The 17,455-nt window shown below is 48.2% G+C and overlaps 2 protein-coding genes across 2 annotated transcripts in view; both read left to right on the forward strand.

Annotated features, from left to right (window-relative positions):
• Positions 1-11,634, forward strand: part of LOC126108270 (speckle-type POZ protein-like) — a 33,514-nt gene extending 21,880 nt beyond the window's left edge. The window contains exons 2-3 of the mRNA XM_049913497.1: positions 11,155-11,572; positions 11,631-11,634. Coding sequence (XP_049769454.1) covers positions 11,155-11,572; positions 11,631-11,634 — 422 coding nt within the window. The remainder of the gene's footprint in view (positions 1-11,154; positions 11,573-11,630) is intronic.
• A 33-nt stretch (positions 11,635-11,667) lies between these two features.
• The window catches only part of LOC126108929 (uncharacterized), a 388,250-nt gene continuing 382,462 nt past the window's right edge, over positions 11,668-17,455 (forward strand). Inside the window, exons 1-2 of the mRNA XM_049914299.1 lie at positions 11,668-11,728; positions 14,805-14,951. Coding sequence (XP_049770256.1) covers positions 14,927-14,951 — 25 coding nt within the window. The 5' untranslated portion in view covers positions 11,668-11,728; positions 14,805-14,926. The remainder of the gene's footprint in view (positions 11,729-14,804; positions 14,952-17,455) is intronic.

Genomic DNA, 17,455 nt, shown 5'->3' on the forward strand with positions numbered 1-17,455 from the left:
TCTTTGTCGATGACTTCGCGATCTACTGCAGTGCCCAGAGAACATGCCTCCTGGAGCGCTGCCTTCAGCGTTGTCTAGACAGCCTATACTCACTGAGCATGGCAAATGGCTTCCGGTTCTCTGAAGAAAAGACGGTTTGTATCAACTTTTGGCGATATAAAGCGTTCCTTCCGCCATCCTTACATCTCGGTCCCGTTGTTCTCCCATTCGTGGACACAACTAAGTTCCTAGGGCTCACGTTGGACAGGAAACTGTGTTGGTCTCCACATGTCTCTTATTTGGCGGCCCGTTGTACACGTTCCCTTAATGTCCTCAGAGTTCTTAGCGGTTCATCTTGGGGAGCGGATCGCACTGTCCTGCTTCGCTTGTATCGGTCCATAGTCCGATCGAAGCTGGATTATGGGAGCTTCGTCTACTCGTCCGCTTCGCCGTCCCTCTTACGCCGGCTCAACTCCATCCACCATCGGGGGATACGTCTTGCGACCGGAGCCTTCTACACTGGTCCTGTCAAGAGTCTTTATGCTGAAGCTGCCGAGTTACCGTTGACCTACCGGCGCGACGTACTGCTGTGTCGGTATGCCTGCCGGCTGTCGTCTATGCCCGACCACCCCTCTTACAAGTCCTTCTTCGCCGATTCTCTCGACCGTCAGTACGGGTTGTATGTGTCTGCCCTGCTGCCCCCCCGGAATCCGCTTCCGTCGCCTGCTTCGACAATTGGATTTTGCCCTCCCTACCACCTTCAGAGAGGGTGAGAGCCCGGCACCACCTTGGCTCCAGGCTCCGGTTCATATTTATCTCGACCTCAGCTCACTCCCGAAGGAGGGTACTCCGGCTGCAGGTTTGTCGAACTTCGTGCTCGACTTGCCGGTCACACCTTTATTTACACCGATGGCTCAAAAACTGACGATGGTGTCGGCTGTGCCTTTGTCGTCGGGGCCGCCACATTTAAATACCGGCTCCTCGACCAATGTTCCAGCTTTATGGCCGAGCTTTTTGCTCTCCATCAGGCCGTTCAGTATCCCCACCGCCACCGCCATTCATCATATGTACTCTGCTGTGACTCACTCAGTGCTCTTCAGAGCCTTGGAGCTCCCTATCCGGTCCATCCTTTGATTAAACAGATACAGCAGTCCCTCCATTTTTCGCTGATAACGGTGGTTCTGTCAGTTTTCTGTGGGTTCCCGGACATGTAGGAGTGCCTGGGAATGAGGCTGCGGATGCTGCAGCCAAGGCTGCAGTCCTCCTGCCTCGGCCAGCCTCCCATTGTGTCCCGTCATCCGACGTTCGTGGGGATGTATGTAAGAGGCTTGTGTCGTTGTGGTGGGATGCTTGGTCATCCCTCCAAGGAAACAAGCTCCGGGCAGTAAAATCGCTACCAACTGCTTGGACATCATTCTCCTGACCATCTCGGCGCGAGGAGGTCCTTCTGACCAGGTTGCGGATTGGGCATTGCCGGTTTAGCCACCGCTACCTGCTCTCCTGTGACCCAGCCCCGCAGTGCCCTTGTGGTCAGGCATTAACAGTGCGCCATGTTTTATTGTCGTGTCCCCGTTTTAGTCAATTTCGTGTTGTCCTGTCCCTGCCATCTACTTTACCAGATGTTTTAGCTGATGACGCTCGAGCAGCTGCTCGTATTCTGCGTTTTCTAACTTTAACTGGTTTGTCCAAAGACATTTAATCTTTTTACTTATTTTGTCTGCATCTTTGTCAGGTCCTTCTGGTGTCCCCCCCCCCCATCCCCTTGAGTTTTACCAGATTCCATGTGCTCTAACAACAGTGACTGGGCGCTAATGACCTCAGCAGTTGAGCGCCCTTAAACCCAACCAAAAAAAAAAAATCTACATTATAGCAGTTGTACGTTTTAAGTCACAGGTGGTCTTGCCTATGCTGCTTCAGCATAGTGTTGGGTTCGTTCTCTTGCCGACTTCCCTCATTTTGTTTTTTACCAGTGACAACATGACTGCCCTTTTTCGTTTTTCCCTTTTTCCGTTTTATTGTTCTGACTTTACTGAGTTGTCCCATTTGCAGAATGGAGCATATTTGAAACAAGGGACTGATGACCTTGTTGTTTGGTCCCTTAAAAAAAGAAAAATAAAAAAAATGAGCTATCAATTGCACAGTGAAGCTGTTACCACAGCCAGGACAGACACACAACCAAACCAGTTACAGAAGTACTGGCTTGCACGTCAACTAGTTCCGAAAATGACGAAGAGATTAAGGAAATGCTTTTTGAGAGAAAAGAAATTGGTCAGATCGTTAAACGAGATGAAAACTTGTGATGGGGCACACGAAATCGATAGGCACAATACGAAGCGGAACAAAAGTTGGAGGAGAAAAGAACTGAAGTAAGGGAATGAAAGGGGAAGCTGCCTGGCAGAATTTTGCACAGAGCGCAATTTCACCACTGCTAACAGTTCGTTTGAATCATGAAAGACAATTGTGTACATGTTAGGAGTCAGAATGCATCTCACTATTTGAGACATACTATATAGTCCTAATATTTACTATTACTTAACAAATAAAAATGTGCTCAGATGGAACCCTGCTTCTCTCATAATGACTCTGGAAATTGCTAATGTCCATTCCAATCAGCTGCAAATTTATTTCCTGAACCAGAGATTATGAGTTGCAATTTTCATTTTAATCAACGATGTGGAAAGAAGTCCCCTCTTAAGAAAAACGAAGAAAGACATTGTTATCTAACAATCTATCCAGAGTACGAAAAATTGTCTTAGAAATATTGGATCATGGTTCGCTGTCTATTCAGAAAATACTGTCTGAAAAACTAGTTTCGTCGATTATTTGTCTATTTCTGGACCAGTTTGTTGATAAAGACCAGATGCCATCAGACATGTGGAATTACAGTGGAAGGCCCCATCACATCAAAAACGCCTCTGAGGGGTGGAAGAAAGTGATACATTAATATCAAAAGTTCAGTCAAATGTTTTCTTATTAATAAAAAACCTTCAAGAGGGCGTCGAGTGCTTTTGCTGATTAATTTCGAATTTGGATGGAAAAAGAATAAAGAAGTCTGCAATTAATACTGATGAGACGACTGTAATGATTCCAAATTGATGGCACTGTGAAATCGTTTCTGATTTGTGTGATCTACACACGGAAATTGCACTGAAGAAGAAAACATCACCACCATTGGAAATTATATAAATATCGAAAAGTAGTTTAATGCACGTCGTACTCATTGGAAAGCTTATAAACAACTTTAATGATGGATGAAATCAGACCACTTCCTCACGGTTTTCCTGGGAAACGACACACAGACAGCTAAATACCTGTTGCAATTTGTGGAACATTTGGTAATGAAGGGCTACGTTAAAGGTCATGCCTCTCCTAGGGCACCATCACGGCACTCGTATTGAGAGAGACCCAATGAAGAAAAAGCTGTATGGGTGGACAGCAAACAGAAAACCTGTGCAGAAGACACAAATGACAAGCAGCCACGTCCACTCATTCGCCCTCTGTCTGCAGACCTGCTGCAGACCACTGCACGGTGTGTGGTCGAACCACTGTCCTCCCGAATGTGAGTCCAGAGTGTCTCACCGCCGCGCCCTGCATATCCAGTCCACTACTTGCATTTCACGCACGTTTCTCTGCCGGTTACATGGCGCAGACACGTACGAAAATTGTGTCTCCAAAATATGCTGAAGGTGATCGGGACCATGGCTCTCTGTCTACTAATAATTCAGACACGATCCAGCTCAGTATCTTGGCAAATTTGTGATTACTTAGAAAACCGTTTGAGTGAAAGAATCTGCGAAAGCTCAGAGTAAACTACAGTCGCACCGAGAGTGTCACAATAAAGTTGAATACTACACCACTGATCTCAGGATACATTAAAGATTTATAAGACAATGACATCTGTTTCTTAGACGAGGAACATGTCGATGCTCGAAGACTGTATGGAAATGTAAACGGCTTTACTGCTTTTACCACTTCGTTTATTGACATGCAGCAGCACTTTGATGTAGGAAAATACGGTAACAATACCTGTAAACAACAGTGAAAAGTCGTTCATTATGCGATTACAACGCCAGTGTCCAAAGTTTTGAGCCTATAACATTGAGTGCATAAAAACGACAAAGCAATATAAAACGGAAACAAGTGTACAATTAACTAACGAGGGATGGGAAAGCAAGACTCGGGTTGGTCGGGTGGCTTCCAAAAGACTGCAGTGTACGTGTTGGCCTGCGACCCTGAGGTACCTCCAGCGCTACGCTCTGTACAGCACTGCCTCGGCATCTCGATCCACATCGAGCCCATTCTGGAAATGGAGGCAACGAGTTTGATTCCTAAACTCCTCAACCTGGAAATACCTGGGTACACCATAGCTTGCAACATTCGGATAAAATGGCGACATGATTTATGATTGTATTATGCAGCATTCTTTACCACGGAGGTGGCCGCTGCATCTTTTTCTTAAGAAGGAAGACGCAGATATCAATCTCTTCAAAGGAGAGTTAAACATACCAATGAATTTAGACTCTTACAGTGGTTCTAAACGGTTCAAATGGCTCTGAGCGCTATGGGACTTAACATCGGAGGTCATCAGTCCAATAGAACCTAGAACTCCTTAAGCCTAACTAACCTAAGGACATCACACACATTGATGCCAGACCCCCCTGCAGGTCCGGGGTAAGAATAGGCCCGAGGTATTCCTGCCTGTCGTAATAGGCGACTAAAAGGAGTTTCAACCGTTTCGGCCTTCCATGTGATGGTCCCCCTTGGGGTTTGACCTCCATTTTTCAAAATTCTACAGAAGTACGAGCCTTTTGGGGAAGGACGCCTTGCGAGGTGTAACACTGGTCCTCAGTGCACTAAGACCTTGGCACTCAGCGTTGTACCGGCGTTGTCGCGTACCCACTGTTCCTCAAATTGGGCCTAAACGCCTGATGGGTTGTACAAGTTACGCCCGTAGTGCGTCCCCATCTGCACCTACGATCATGATGGACCAGAAATCCAGCACAGTAGCCAGCCCGTTGTGGTGGGGTCGTCATGTACCCTCTAGGTTGTAGCCCCCTGACAACACAGGGATCGTACTGCCGATACCTGAGCTGCACCCTCCCCACGTCGGCCAAGGAGTAGATGCCCGTCTCCTTGGGGCATCAGGACTCCCGGCAACGGTCATCCTGCCAGGTGGCCCTTGCTAAGGCTGGGTGGCGCCCGTGGGGAGAGCCCCTGGTCGGAGTGGGTGGTATCGGGGCGGACGTTTCGCAGATGAAACGTCAACACGTATCAGGTCGCTCTGCGGCCGAGTCTTTCAAAAGGAAAGGTACTGTTTCTAGTTCTGGTTCTCCTGCCCTTTCCCCCCTTGGCCACTTCCTGGGAGGAGGGACAGGCCCGCCGGCTTGGGGCGAAGTACTTCCCCCGCTATTTGGTCTGTTCTCGAACCGATGGGGGGGACGTTCGCCACCTCCAAGCCCATGTTCTTTGTTCAGCACATTGAGGACATCTTCGGGGAAATCGAGGCTTTCAGTAAGATGCGTTCGGGGTCCGTTTTTTATCAAGACCATCTCCGCCACACAGTCGGCGGCGCTCCAGGCGTGCGACCGCCTAGGGGACATCCCAGTGTCCATTGTCTCGCGCCTGGCACTAAATAGGACGCACGGGGTTATTTTTCGTCGTGACCTCCTGCTGCAATCTGATGAGGAGCTCAGGGCCAACCTCGAGCGCCGAGGCGTGCATTTCGTCCGGCGAGTCCAGCACGGCCCCAAAGACCATCGCATCGACACCGGGGCCTTTATCCTCGCCTTCGAGGGGGACGTTCTCCCGGAGAAGGTAAAGGTGATGTGCTACCGGTGCGACGTGCGACCTTGCGTCCCGCCTCCTATGCGCTGATTTCGGTGTTTGCACTTTGGGCACATGTCGTCACGGTGTGAGGCTGAGCCCCTTTGTGTCGATTGTGGACGTCCTCTTTGTGAGGAACATACATGCACCCCACCACCTCGGTGCGTTAATTGTCCTGGCATCCACTCGCCTAGATCCTCAGACTGCCCCACATATCAGAAGGAGAAGAAGATACAAGAACTCAAAACTTTGGATTGGCTCTCTTATTCTGAGGCCAGGAAGAAGTATGACCACCTCCATCCCGTGCCATTGACCACTTCGTTTGCCTCAGTTGTGTCCACTCCTTCCGCAGTATCCACACCCCTATCCTGTCCCCCCTCCACCTCCTCCCCCCATCCGGGGTCTCTGCCTCCCAAATCCCTCCCTTCCAAATCCTCCTCCCCCATGGCCCCCGGCCCCAGGGGCCACCCTTCCTCCTCCTCCTCCTCTCCCCCCCCCCCCGCCGCCTGAGAAGCGATCCTCTTCTCAGGCGTCCATCGGGGAAACGTTCCGGACCCCAGCTTCCGAGGTCCGGCGTTCCAAAACGGACCCCGCGCGTGAGGACCTTCTTCGGGTCCAGCTCACCATCCCTGTGCCTCTTCAGACTTCCAAGAAGGCCTCCAAGAAAAAGTCTCTATCCCCCTCTCCACCCCGGCGCGTTTCGTCTGACGCTCCATCCGTGAGTCACTGCTCCCGGCCGTCCTCAGTTTCGCCGGAACGCTCTGCTGCCAGGCGCTCAGCTGGCCTCTCGTCGGCAAATGATGCTGCCCCTCCTACACAACCAGGGACAGCGGCCGCAGCTGGCGACAACTCGATGGAACAGGATCCGCCTCCCGCCGGTTGTAGCGTTGTTCCCTCGAAACCTGGCCCTCCGCGGCCGTCGAGGTGACCAGCTCTTCCTCCGTCTCGTTCCCCCTCTTTTTTGACTAGCGATGGCCTTGTTACATTGGAACATAAGAGGTATTCGATCTAATCGGGAGGAATTACAACTGCTCCTCCGCCTGCACTGTCCGCTCGTCCTTGGTCTCCAGGAAACCAAGTTGCGCCCGACTGACCGTATTGCCTTTACCCACTATACCTCGGAGCAGAATGACCTCACCCCTGTGGACGGTATCCCAGCTCATGGCGGGGTTATGTTGCTCGTTCGGGACGATGTCTATTACCATCCCATCCCATTGACCACCCCACTCCAAGCAATAGCTGTTCGTATAACTCTTTCTGCTTTTACTTTTTCAGTTTGTACCATCTACTCTCCATCGTCATCTGCTGTTAGTCGGGCTGACATGATGCACCTGATCGTTCAGCTTCCCCCGCCGTTTTTATTGTTTGGCGACTTCAATGCCCATCATCCCCTTTGGGGCTCTCCTGCATCCTGTCAAAGAGACTCACTCTTGGTGGATGTCTTCAACCATCTCAATCTTGTCTGCCTCAATACTGGCGCCATGACTTACCTCTTGGACTCTACTCATGCCTACTCCCACTTGGACCTCTCAATCTGTTCTACCACTCTTGCCCGTCGGTTCGAGTGGTATGTCGTTTCTGACACCTGTTCGAGCGACCACTTCCCCTGTGTCGTTCGTCTCCTGCACCACACCCCATCCCCACGTCCTTCGAGCTGGAGCATACCGAAAGCTGACAGGGGACTTTACTCCTCCGTGGCGACCTTTCCGGACCACGATTTTCTCAGTTGTGACAGTCAGGTCGAATACCTCACGGCTGTACCTCAATGCTGCCGAACGTTCCATTCCTCGTACTACCTCTTCTTCACGTCGCGTTTCAGTCCACTGGTGGAACGAGGCTTGTAGAGACGCTATCTGTGCTCGACGACGTGCTTTACGCACCTTTCGCCGCCATCCTACGTTGGCGAATTGTATTGGATACAAACGACTCCGAGCGCAATGCCGTAGAGTCATCAAAGACAGCAAAAAAGCTTGTTGGGCCTCTTTCACCAGCTCCTTTAACAGTTTTACTCCCTCTTCTGTCGTATGGGGTGGCCTGCGCCGGCTGTCGGGCATTAAGGCTCACTCCTCAGTACCTGGCCTGACCTCAGGTAATGAGGTCCTCGTTGATCCTGTGGCTGTCTCCAACGCCTTCAGCCGGTTTTTCGCGGAGGTTTCAAGCTCCGCCCATTAGGGTGCCTTCCTTCCCAGGAAAGAGGCAGAAGAGGCTCGGCGACCTTCCTTCCACTCGCTGAATCTGGAAACCTATAATGCCCCCTTTACTATGCGGGAACTCGAACGTGCGCTTGCACTGTCCCGGTCCTCTGCTCCGGGGCCGGATGCCATTCACGTTCAGATGCTGGCACACCTTTCTCCGGCGGGCAAAAGCTTCCTTCTTCGTACCTACAATCGCGTCTGGACCGAAGGTCAGGTCCCCATGCGTTGGAGTGACGCCGTCATTGTTCCTATACCCAAACCCGGGAAGGATAGACACCTTCCTTCTAGTTACCGCCCCATTTCTTTTACAAGCTGTGTCTGTAAGGTGATGGAGTGCATGGTTCATGCTCGGTTAGTTTGGATTCTTGAATCTCGACGGCTGCTTACCAGTGTCCAATGCGGCTTTCGTCGCCGTCACTCCGCTGTTGACCACCTTGTGACCTTGTCGACATTCATCATGAACAACTTTTTGCGAAGGCGCCAAACGGTAGCCGTGTTCTTCGATTTGGAGAAGGCTTATGATACCTGTTGTGGAGGAGGTATCCTCCGCACTATGCACAGGTGGGGCCTACGCGGTCTCCTGCCCCTTTCTATTGATTCCTTTTTAACGGATCGAAAGTTTAGGGTACGTGTGGGTTCCGTATTGTCCGACGTCTTCCTCCAGGGAAAGGAGCGCCTCAGGGCTCCGTCTTGAGCGTAGCCCTTTTTGCCATCGCGATCAATCCAATTATGGATTGCATTCCACCTAATGTCTCAGGCTCTCTCTTTGTTCGCGATCTACTGCAGTGCCCAGAGAACATGCCTCCTGGAGCGCTGCCTTCAGCGTTGTCTAGACAGCCTATACTCACTGAGCATGGCAAATGGCTTCCGGTTCTCTGAAGAGAAGACGGTTTGTATCAACTTTTGGCGATATAAAGCGTTCCTTCCGCCATCCTTACATCTCGGTCCCGTTGTTCTCCCATTTGTGGAAACAACTAAGTTTCTAGGGCTCACGTTGGACAGGAAACTGTGTTGGTCTCTGCATGTCTCTTATTTGGCGGCCCGTTGTACACGTTCCCTTAATGTCCTCAGAGTTCTTAGTCGTTCATCTTGGGGAGCAGATCGCACTGTCCTGCTTCGCTTGTATCGGTCCATAGCCCAATCGAAGCTGGATTATGGGATCTTTGTCTGCTCGGCCATCCCTCTTACGCCGTCTCAACTCCATCCACCATCGGGGGTTACGTCTTGCGACCGGAGCCTTCTACACTAGTCCTGTCGAGAGTCTTTATGCTGAAGCTGCCGAACTACCATAGACCTACCGGCGCGACATACTGCTGTGTCGGTATGCCTGCCGGCTGTTGTCTATGCCCGAAGACCCCTCTTACCAGTCCTTCTTTGCCGATTCTCTCGACCGTCAGTACGGGTTGTATGTGTCTGCCCTGCTGCCCCCCAGAGTCCGCTTCCGTCGCCTGCTTCGACAATTGGATTTTGCCCTCCCTACCACCTTCAGATTGGGTGAGAGCCTGACACCACCTTGGCTCCAGGCTCTGGTTCATATTTATCTCGACCTCAGCTCACTCCCGAAGGAGGGTACTCCGGCTGCAGTGTATTGCTCACGGTTTGTCGAACTTCGTGCTCGACTTGCCGGTCACACCTATATTTACACCGATGGCTCCAAAACTGACGATGGTGTCGGCTGTGCCTTTGTCGTCGGGACTGCCACCTTTAAATACCGGCTCCTCGACCAATGTTCGAGCTTTACGGCCGAGCTTTTTGCTCTCCATCAGGCCGTTCAGTATGCCCGCCGCCACCGCCATTCATCGTATGTACTCTGCTCTGACTCACTCAGTGCTCTTCAGAGCCTTGGAGCTCCCTATCCGGTCCATCCCTTGGTTCAACAGATACAGCAGTCCCTCCATTCTTTCGCTGATAATGATTCTCCTGTCAGCTTTCTGTGGGTTCCCGGACATGTAGGAGTGCCTGGGAATGAGGCTGCGGATGCTGCAGCCAAAGCTGCAGTCCTCCTGCCTCGGCCAGCCTCCCATTGTGTCCCGTCATCTGACGTTCCTGGGGATGTTTGTAAGAGGCTTGTGTCGTTGTTGTGGGATGCTTGGTCATCCCTCCAAGGAAACAAGCTCTGGGCAGTAAAACCGCTCCCAACTGCTTGGACAACCTCCTCCCGACCATCTCGGCGAGAGGAGGTCCTTCTGACCAGGTTGCGGATTGGGCATTGCCGGTTTAGCCACCGCTACCTGCTCTCCGGTGACCCAGCCCCGCAGTGCCCTTGTGGTCAGGCATTAACAGTGTGCCATGTTTTATTGTTGTGTCTCCGCTTTAATCAATCTCGTGTTGTCCTGTCCCTGCCATCTACTCTACCAGATATTTTAGCTGATGAAGCTCGAGCAGCTGCTCGTGTTCTGCGTTTTATAACTTTGACTGGCTTGTCCAAAAACCTTTTTACTTATTTTATCTGCATCTTTGTCAGGTCTTTCTGGTGTCCCCCCCCCCTCCCCTTGAGTTTTACTAGATTCCATGTGCTCTAACAACGGTGACTGGGCGCTAATGACCTCAGTAGTTGAGCGCCCTTAAACCCCGGAAAAAAAAAAATATCGATGCCAGAGGCAGGATTCTAACCTGCGACCGTAGCAGGCGCGCGGTTCCAGATTGAAGCGACTAGAACCGCTCGGCCATGGTGGCCGGTCAAGTTTAATCGTGGCTACCCTGAGATATTCTCCTTGGAAACTGATTTCTGGATTACATGTACATTGCTTCTGATGAGGTGTCACTGATCTGTGGAACCTGAGATAAGGAGGAAGAAAATTTTTGTTAGAGGTGCCACGAGCTTGGATTTAAATATAACTCATGTAACTGTAGTGCTGAAAGAAGTTTGTTGCTTTGCCATTTTTTTTGCTATGACATAAATAAACCATGTTTTCACTGAGAACGATAACATTTTTAGAAGGTGAAAGCAGTCTATCATAGTACCACGCTGGTAGTTACAAACCTTAGGTGATCACGAAGCAGTACGGACCCATGTCATTTTAAGGAAACTGGTGACGTTCCAATTGATTTAGGGTGGACAACACTTTCACAGTTGTTGTTTCATACAGGTCTGCATGTACCTCGTACAAGTGTTGAGGGTGCAGTGCGAGGGCTGCTCAGTGGCACTGTGTTTCAGGACCACCCACCATGTCGGCAGTTACGGAGGTTCAGAACACCACAACCGAGGCCCTGGCCGCCCTGCTAGACGGGGGTGAAGGCGCCCTGGTGACGCTGGTGGCGGGCGAGACGAGGGTGGCGGCTCACAGGGCCGTGTTGGCAGCCGCGAGCCCCGTGTTCGCAGCGATGTTCGCGCACGGCATGCTGGAGGCCAGCTGCGGCCAGGTGAGCATCGACGACGTGGAGGGCCCGGTGCTGAGGCTCCTGGTGGCCTACACGTATACCCTGCAGGCTCCCCAGCTGCCAGACACGGCCCCCCAGCTGCTGGCGGCGGCCGAGAAATACGGCTTGTCGGCCCTGAAGGCTGCCTGCGAGCGGCAGCTGATCTCGCAGTTGGCCGTCGAGACCGCAGCGGCGACGGCCGTCAGGGCAGTGAGGCACTCGTGCCCGGACGCCACCAGGGCTGCCGTCGCCTTCATAAAGCACCACCTGCAGGTGATGGCCACGCGGGGCTGGGCGGACGCTGTGCTCGAGTACCCACAAGAAGTCAACGAAGTCATCCGTCTACTCAGTGAGCCACCAGCAGAAGCCAGGTAAGCACGATTCCCTTTTTGGCAGTGCTAGTGTGAATTTGACGTCGTCCTTGCTTTGATCGTCATGGGTTTCTTTGCTGCCTACGTTGCGTAACACCTTAACTCGATCTAATTACTGATCATCAGTCACGATGCTAAGTCTCTCGCTGTTTTCACTTCTACTGCTTCTATAAATTTCGCCTTTCTTTGATTTACTCTGATTCCATATTCTGTACTCATTACACTGTTCATTCCATTCAGCAAACCCTGTAATTCTTCTTCACTGTCACCGAGAGAATCAGTCATCATTTCACCCTGACTTTTAATTCCACTTCAATCTTTCCATTATTTCCATCATCGCTTCCTCGGTATATAGATGGAACAGTAGAGGCGAAAGATTACATCTCTGTCTGACACCCTTTCTAACCCGAGTGCTTCGTTCTTGGTCTTCCACCCTTATTTTACCTTCTTTCCTCCTGTACATATTGCAAATTACTCGATTTCTCCTCTGGCTTACCCGTATTTTTCTCAGAATTTCAAACATCTTGCAACATTTGATATTGCCCAACGCTTTTGCCAGGACCACAAATCCTATGAACGTTACGGAACTTCAATTTTCTTTTCCATTCTCCTGTGTGTTATCCTTCTTAGCAACTGGGATGCTTGAGCTGTTAAGCTGATTGTGCGATAATTCTCATGCTTCTCTGCTCTTGCAGTCTCCCAAATCGTGATTATTATATTTCTCTCAGTCAGATTGTATATTGACAGACTCATACATTCTACACGCCAGTGAGAATAGACCTTTTTCCACCTCCCCCAGTGGTTTTAGAACTTCTGATTGAATGTTGTCTATACCTTCTGCCTTCTTTGATTTTAAATTTTCCAAAGCGCTTTTAAAATCTGATTCTAAACACCAATATTTTCCATACTGACTCCTGCTTGTTCTTCTGTCATGCCATAGGACAAGTTGCTGCAATCAGAGAGGCCTTCAGTGTGCTCCTTCCAACTATCAGATCTCGCCTCTGTATTTAACACTGGAATTCCCATTGTGCTCTTAATGTTACCACGCTTGCTTTTAATTCCGTGGAAGATTGCTTTGACTTTTCTATATGCTGCGTCAGTCGTCCCAAGAATCATTTCTTCTTTGATTTCTTCACATTTTTCGTGCAGCCATTTTGCCTTAGCTTCTCTGCATTTCCTATTCATTTAATTCCTAAGTAACATATTTCTCTATTACTGAATTTTCCTGAATATTTTTGAACTTCTTTATTTGATTGATCAACTGAAGGATTTCTTATGTTTTCCATGGTTTCTTCGCAGTTAGCTTCTTTGTACCTACGTTTTTCTTTCCAACTTCTGTTACTGTCGTTGTTAAAGATATCCATTCCTCTTCAACTGAACTACCTATTGAGCTGCTTATTATTGCAGTATCTGTAGCCTCAGAGAACGTAAATCACATCTCTTCTTTCCTTAGTACTACTGTATTCCACTTCTTTGTACATCGATGGCTCCTGACAAGTCTCATAAAATTCAGCCTACTCTTAATCACTGCTAAATTGTTATGACTCTGTATCTACTCCTGGGTATGCTTTACAGCCCAGTATCTGGTTTCAAAATGTTTCCCTGACAATAATATGGTGTGACTTTAAACCTCCCATATTTCGATTCTTTTCCAAATATACCCCCTCGTCTAGTGATTTTTGAACAGACTATACCAGCTAATTCGAGGATAAATTTACTGTAGAACTTAACTGGCCTTTCTTCTCTCCTATTCCTATTATCAAGTACATATTCTCATGTAACCCTTTCTTCTACTTTTTCCCCTACGATTGCGTTTCAGTCCCTCCATGACTCTTACATAGTACTGAATTACCTGTTCAATATCCGCCCTCTTTGGAAAGGCTGTTGGCTGAAAGAGGGTGACACCTTATGCTGGAAGTCTTCAGACACCAATGCTGATGATTCTTATTCAAAATTTAAGTGATTGTGAGGTTCAAACCCGGGACTGAGGACTTTCCTGATTACTAAAAAAGACGCTACCCCTGGGTGACTGGCCCCAAAGAGCAGGGTATGACTCCCTGAGATATCCAGTAAAGCAGGAGCTATGAGCACTGGGGCTAGTCGTGCACACTGGGGGCAAACAAGAAGAGAACACTCCAGCCAGCACAATAACATTGTCACACTCAAGCCTATGCCTTACAATCACATTTCCTTCTCGTCTCTGTTCAACTATCGCTCTGAATATTTTCCGTGCATTCCCTTTCACTAAACAGACAGGCAATCTCTGCCCCCCTGTCTTGTTTGAAGTTCCCTGTGGCGTTACCAGAGGTCGTCCAGGGAATCGTATCAGGTTTCCTGCTACCGGGATACAGCAGATTATATTCGCTGTCCACCTACAGGTGTACGACGTACCTCCCACGACGTCAGTATAGATGTGACGTTTTCATCCAGCTATCATTTGTTGCCTCTGTCTCTCGGATACATATGCTCCATACAAGTCTATTTTGTTTCCTTTTCAATTAAAAAAAAATCCATATTCAATTAACTACATGTTACTTCACAAGTTGTAAACGTTGTCCTTAATATAAAATTGCATACACTGCGTAACCCATTTTTGTCTTTTAATGGTGGCCCCTACTGCAAACTGCTCAACACGAAAATTGTTGTTTAAGAAACACATCACCACTGCTGTCTTTTTCAATGAATCGAATTGTGGAGACATTACATGCATATATACAGTTCTATTTGCTTTACTCAAATGCAGATTTTTGAATATACTCTCGATAACTTTTATAGCATAGCTCTTGTAATTCTTGTCCATCTTCATTCCCTCGGGCTTCACATCAAACAGCGCCTGCATATCCATGACCATATAGTTTCAACAGTAAGTTGATACCCCAACTTATCAGTTTGTTTCTCTCTCTCTCTCTCTAAGTAGCAGTCAGTTCACTTTAACTGCTTCTAAATTCTGACTGATAGTTGTTCTGTTAGGGCAGCAAAATTGTTGGCCCTTATGTTTGGGACAGTCCCTCAGCTGTACCGCCTGCAGTGAGCCCCTGTGTGAACACGCCCACCCACATAGTGTTTCTCTGTGCAGCTCGCCGAGTGCCACAGGGGGCGGATCCACCCCCAACTCTGACCGTCAACCCCACAGCGGCCACAGCCGGACTCCTGCTGCAGCTGCGCCTCCCACGTCTGCCCGACACACCCCTCCACCTGATGACGCAGCCGTCTCTCGCTTCCGGTGAGTTGTGTTGCCACACGTGCCCAAGTCTTACCCTCGCAGTACTGCTTATTTTGGCATTAACCAGCCGATACAGTAAATAAAATAAAATACAGATTCCTTCAGTTTTTGGATAGAGGTTACAGTTGCCATTAAACATTACTCGTTTCTCACTCTTTTGGCTATGATATTTTGAAGATTGAGCACATATGCAGAAGATTTCTCGTTCTCTGTATTTTCCATGAGAATTACGTTCAGTTCAGAGTCACTCAGCTGTAGTTACGTAGGAAGTGTCTCATACAAATCATACCCATTCCCAAAGATTCTTTATATATTGATGTGTTGAATCTAGATTTTGTTTTTAGTGATGATTGTGTGTCTTACAAATTGATTCTGAATTAAATGGATGTGGAAACGGGATTTTTCACACAATTCCAATCAACAAAACTTATGTGAATGGTTGTTGATATAAGTTATTGAAGACACTGAGGAAGAAATGGCGAAAATAAGGTAAACAGAAATAGAAGTAATAATTACAAAAAATATTTAGTACCGGAATGAGGATACAGGTTGTTTTGGGTATGTCTTAAAATGTAATTCGAATATTCCTTAAATGGTTCCCTGGTCAGTTACATCTGTAGTGACTATTGAAAATCTGTGCCGCACTGTAACAGGAACCCAGATTTGCTGCTTATTGCAGGCAGTCTCCTTGAGCAGTCGGCTGCCTGATCACACCTCCACTTCTGACTCAGCTTCTCATCAACACTTGCACTAGAGTTTACCCCGGGGGACATGTGGGAAGAGCCACAAAAGGGAAATAGAATCGGTGGATGCGTTATCCTACTTCAAAGGATGTACATGAGAACCTCTGGCGGTAGTGTTTGCAAACCATGGGTAAAAAGATCATCCACAATGGTAATTCCATCTACGCCAGCAAACGCACTCAGCTGGTCTAATGGTTGAGGTATCTGCTCTCGAGAAGTGAGAAATGCAGTGGGTGTGGCTGAGTGGAGGTGCGTACAGCACTGTATGGCTCGTCACTCGCAAACAAACTCCTGTATTCGATGGAGGTCACCAGGTGTGATGAGTAGTGGATTTGATTCACCAAGGAGAAGTTTTGTATAATTCCATGGTATAGTTAACTTTTATTTTTAGAAATGAGCAACCGACGTGGGCAAAGATAGTTGGTCCTACTGAAATGGCACAATGATGGTGGTGCCACTACAGCAGAGTTACTAAATACAGTTTTCCTTAATTCCTTCACGAAAAAAGGCAAAGTAACTATTCAAGAATTCGAAACCAGAACAGCTGTTAGCATGAGTGACATAAAAGTACATATTTTAGGTGTTGTGAAGCAACTCAAATCACTTAAGAAAGGCAAGTCTTCTCGTCCAGATGGAATACGGATCAGGTTCCTTTCAGAGTATGCAGACACAATAGTGCCTTTCTTAGCAATCATATACAACCGTTCACTTGGCGAAAGGTCTGTTCCTAAAGACTGGAAAGTAGCACAGGTCACACCAATACTCAAGAAAGGAAATAGGAGTAACCTATTGAATTACAGATGCATATGACTGACCGCAGTTTGCAGTAGGATTTTGGAGAATATACTGTACTCGAACATTATGACTCACCTCGAAGAAAATGACTTATTGATACATAACCAACACAGATTCAGGAAGTGTCGTTCTTGTGCAACACAGCTATTTATTCCCATGAAGTAATGAGTGCTGTCGACAAGGGATCTAAGATCGATTCCATATTCCTAGATTTCCAGAAGGGTTTTGATACCATTCCTAACAAGAGACTATTACATAGTGTACACGGCCCGGAAGATCCGAGAAAGACCCAGGAATTTTTTCATCGGCAAGAAAACCGGGAAAACGGGAATTTTCTAGAATCCCGGGAGTTTTTCATTGATGTAGTTTTCAGTTAATTTTTTGTCATTTTGACTGGTAATAACCGATACTCTAACAAAGGACATTACTGTATCCCGCTACTGCAGAATAATACTGCAGCAACAAAATATGAACGAGGGAATGAAATTTAAATTGCAAAGGAAATGCTTCGTATATAAACAAAAAGCTCACAGTGCTCATACAAGCGTCTGCCAACAGCAAAATGTGTGAAAGGCTGTAGGAAGACAATGTAGTGCTTCGTAACAACAAATTACCTCCGATGAGCGTGACGTCACAACTGTTTACATCAGATTCATTTAAGCAGTTACGAGAGGAATCACACGCATGCGCAGTTGAGTCGCGTCTGAGTAGTACCTTCTCCCGCTTCTGGAAACAGAAATGTCGCTGTTGGTTCTGTACGCAGCAAACCGGAGTACCTGAACCAGGCGGCAATTTGGGTGGCGAGGGGGGAAAATTCGTATTGTTGAGGAAAAATAATCTTGTTTCACAAAGCACCTAGCATCTAGAGCAAATTGGTCTATCGATTATTAAAAAGAGTTTGAAGCTCATTCCTGTTGCTTTTTGAACATTTTTGATCACATTCTAAGTTGATTTCTGAATGAATCG

The sequence above is a fragment of the Schistocerca cancellata genome, chromosome 11 (assembly GCF_023864275.1).
Source record: "Schistocerca cancellata isolate TAMUIC-IGC-003103 chromosome 11, iqSchCanc2.1, whole genome shotgun sequence".
In the NCBI taxonomy this organism is placed as follows: domain Eukaryota; kingdom Metazoa; phylum Arthropoda; class Insecta; order Orthoptera; family Acrididae; genus Schistocerca; species Schistocerca cancellata.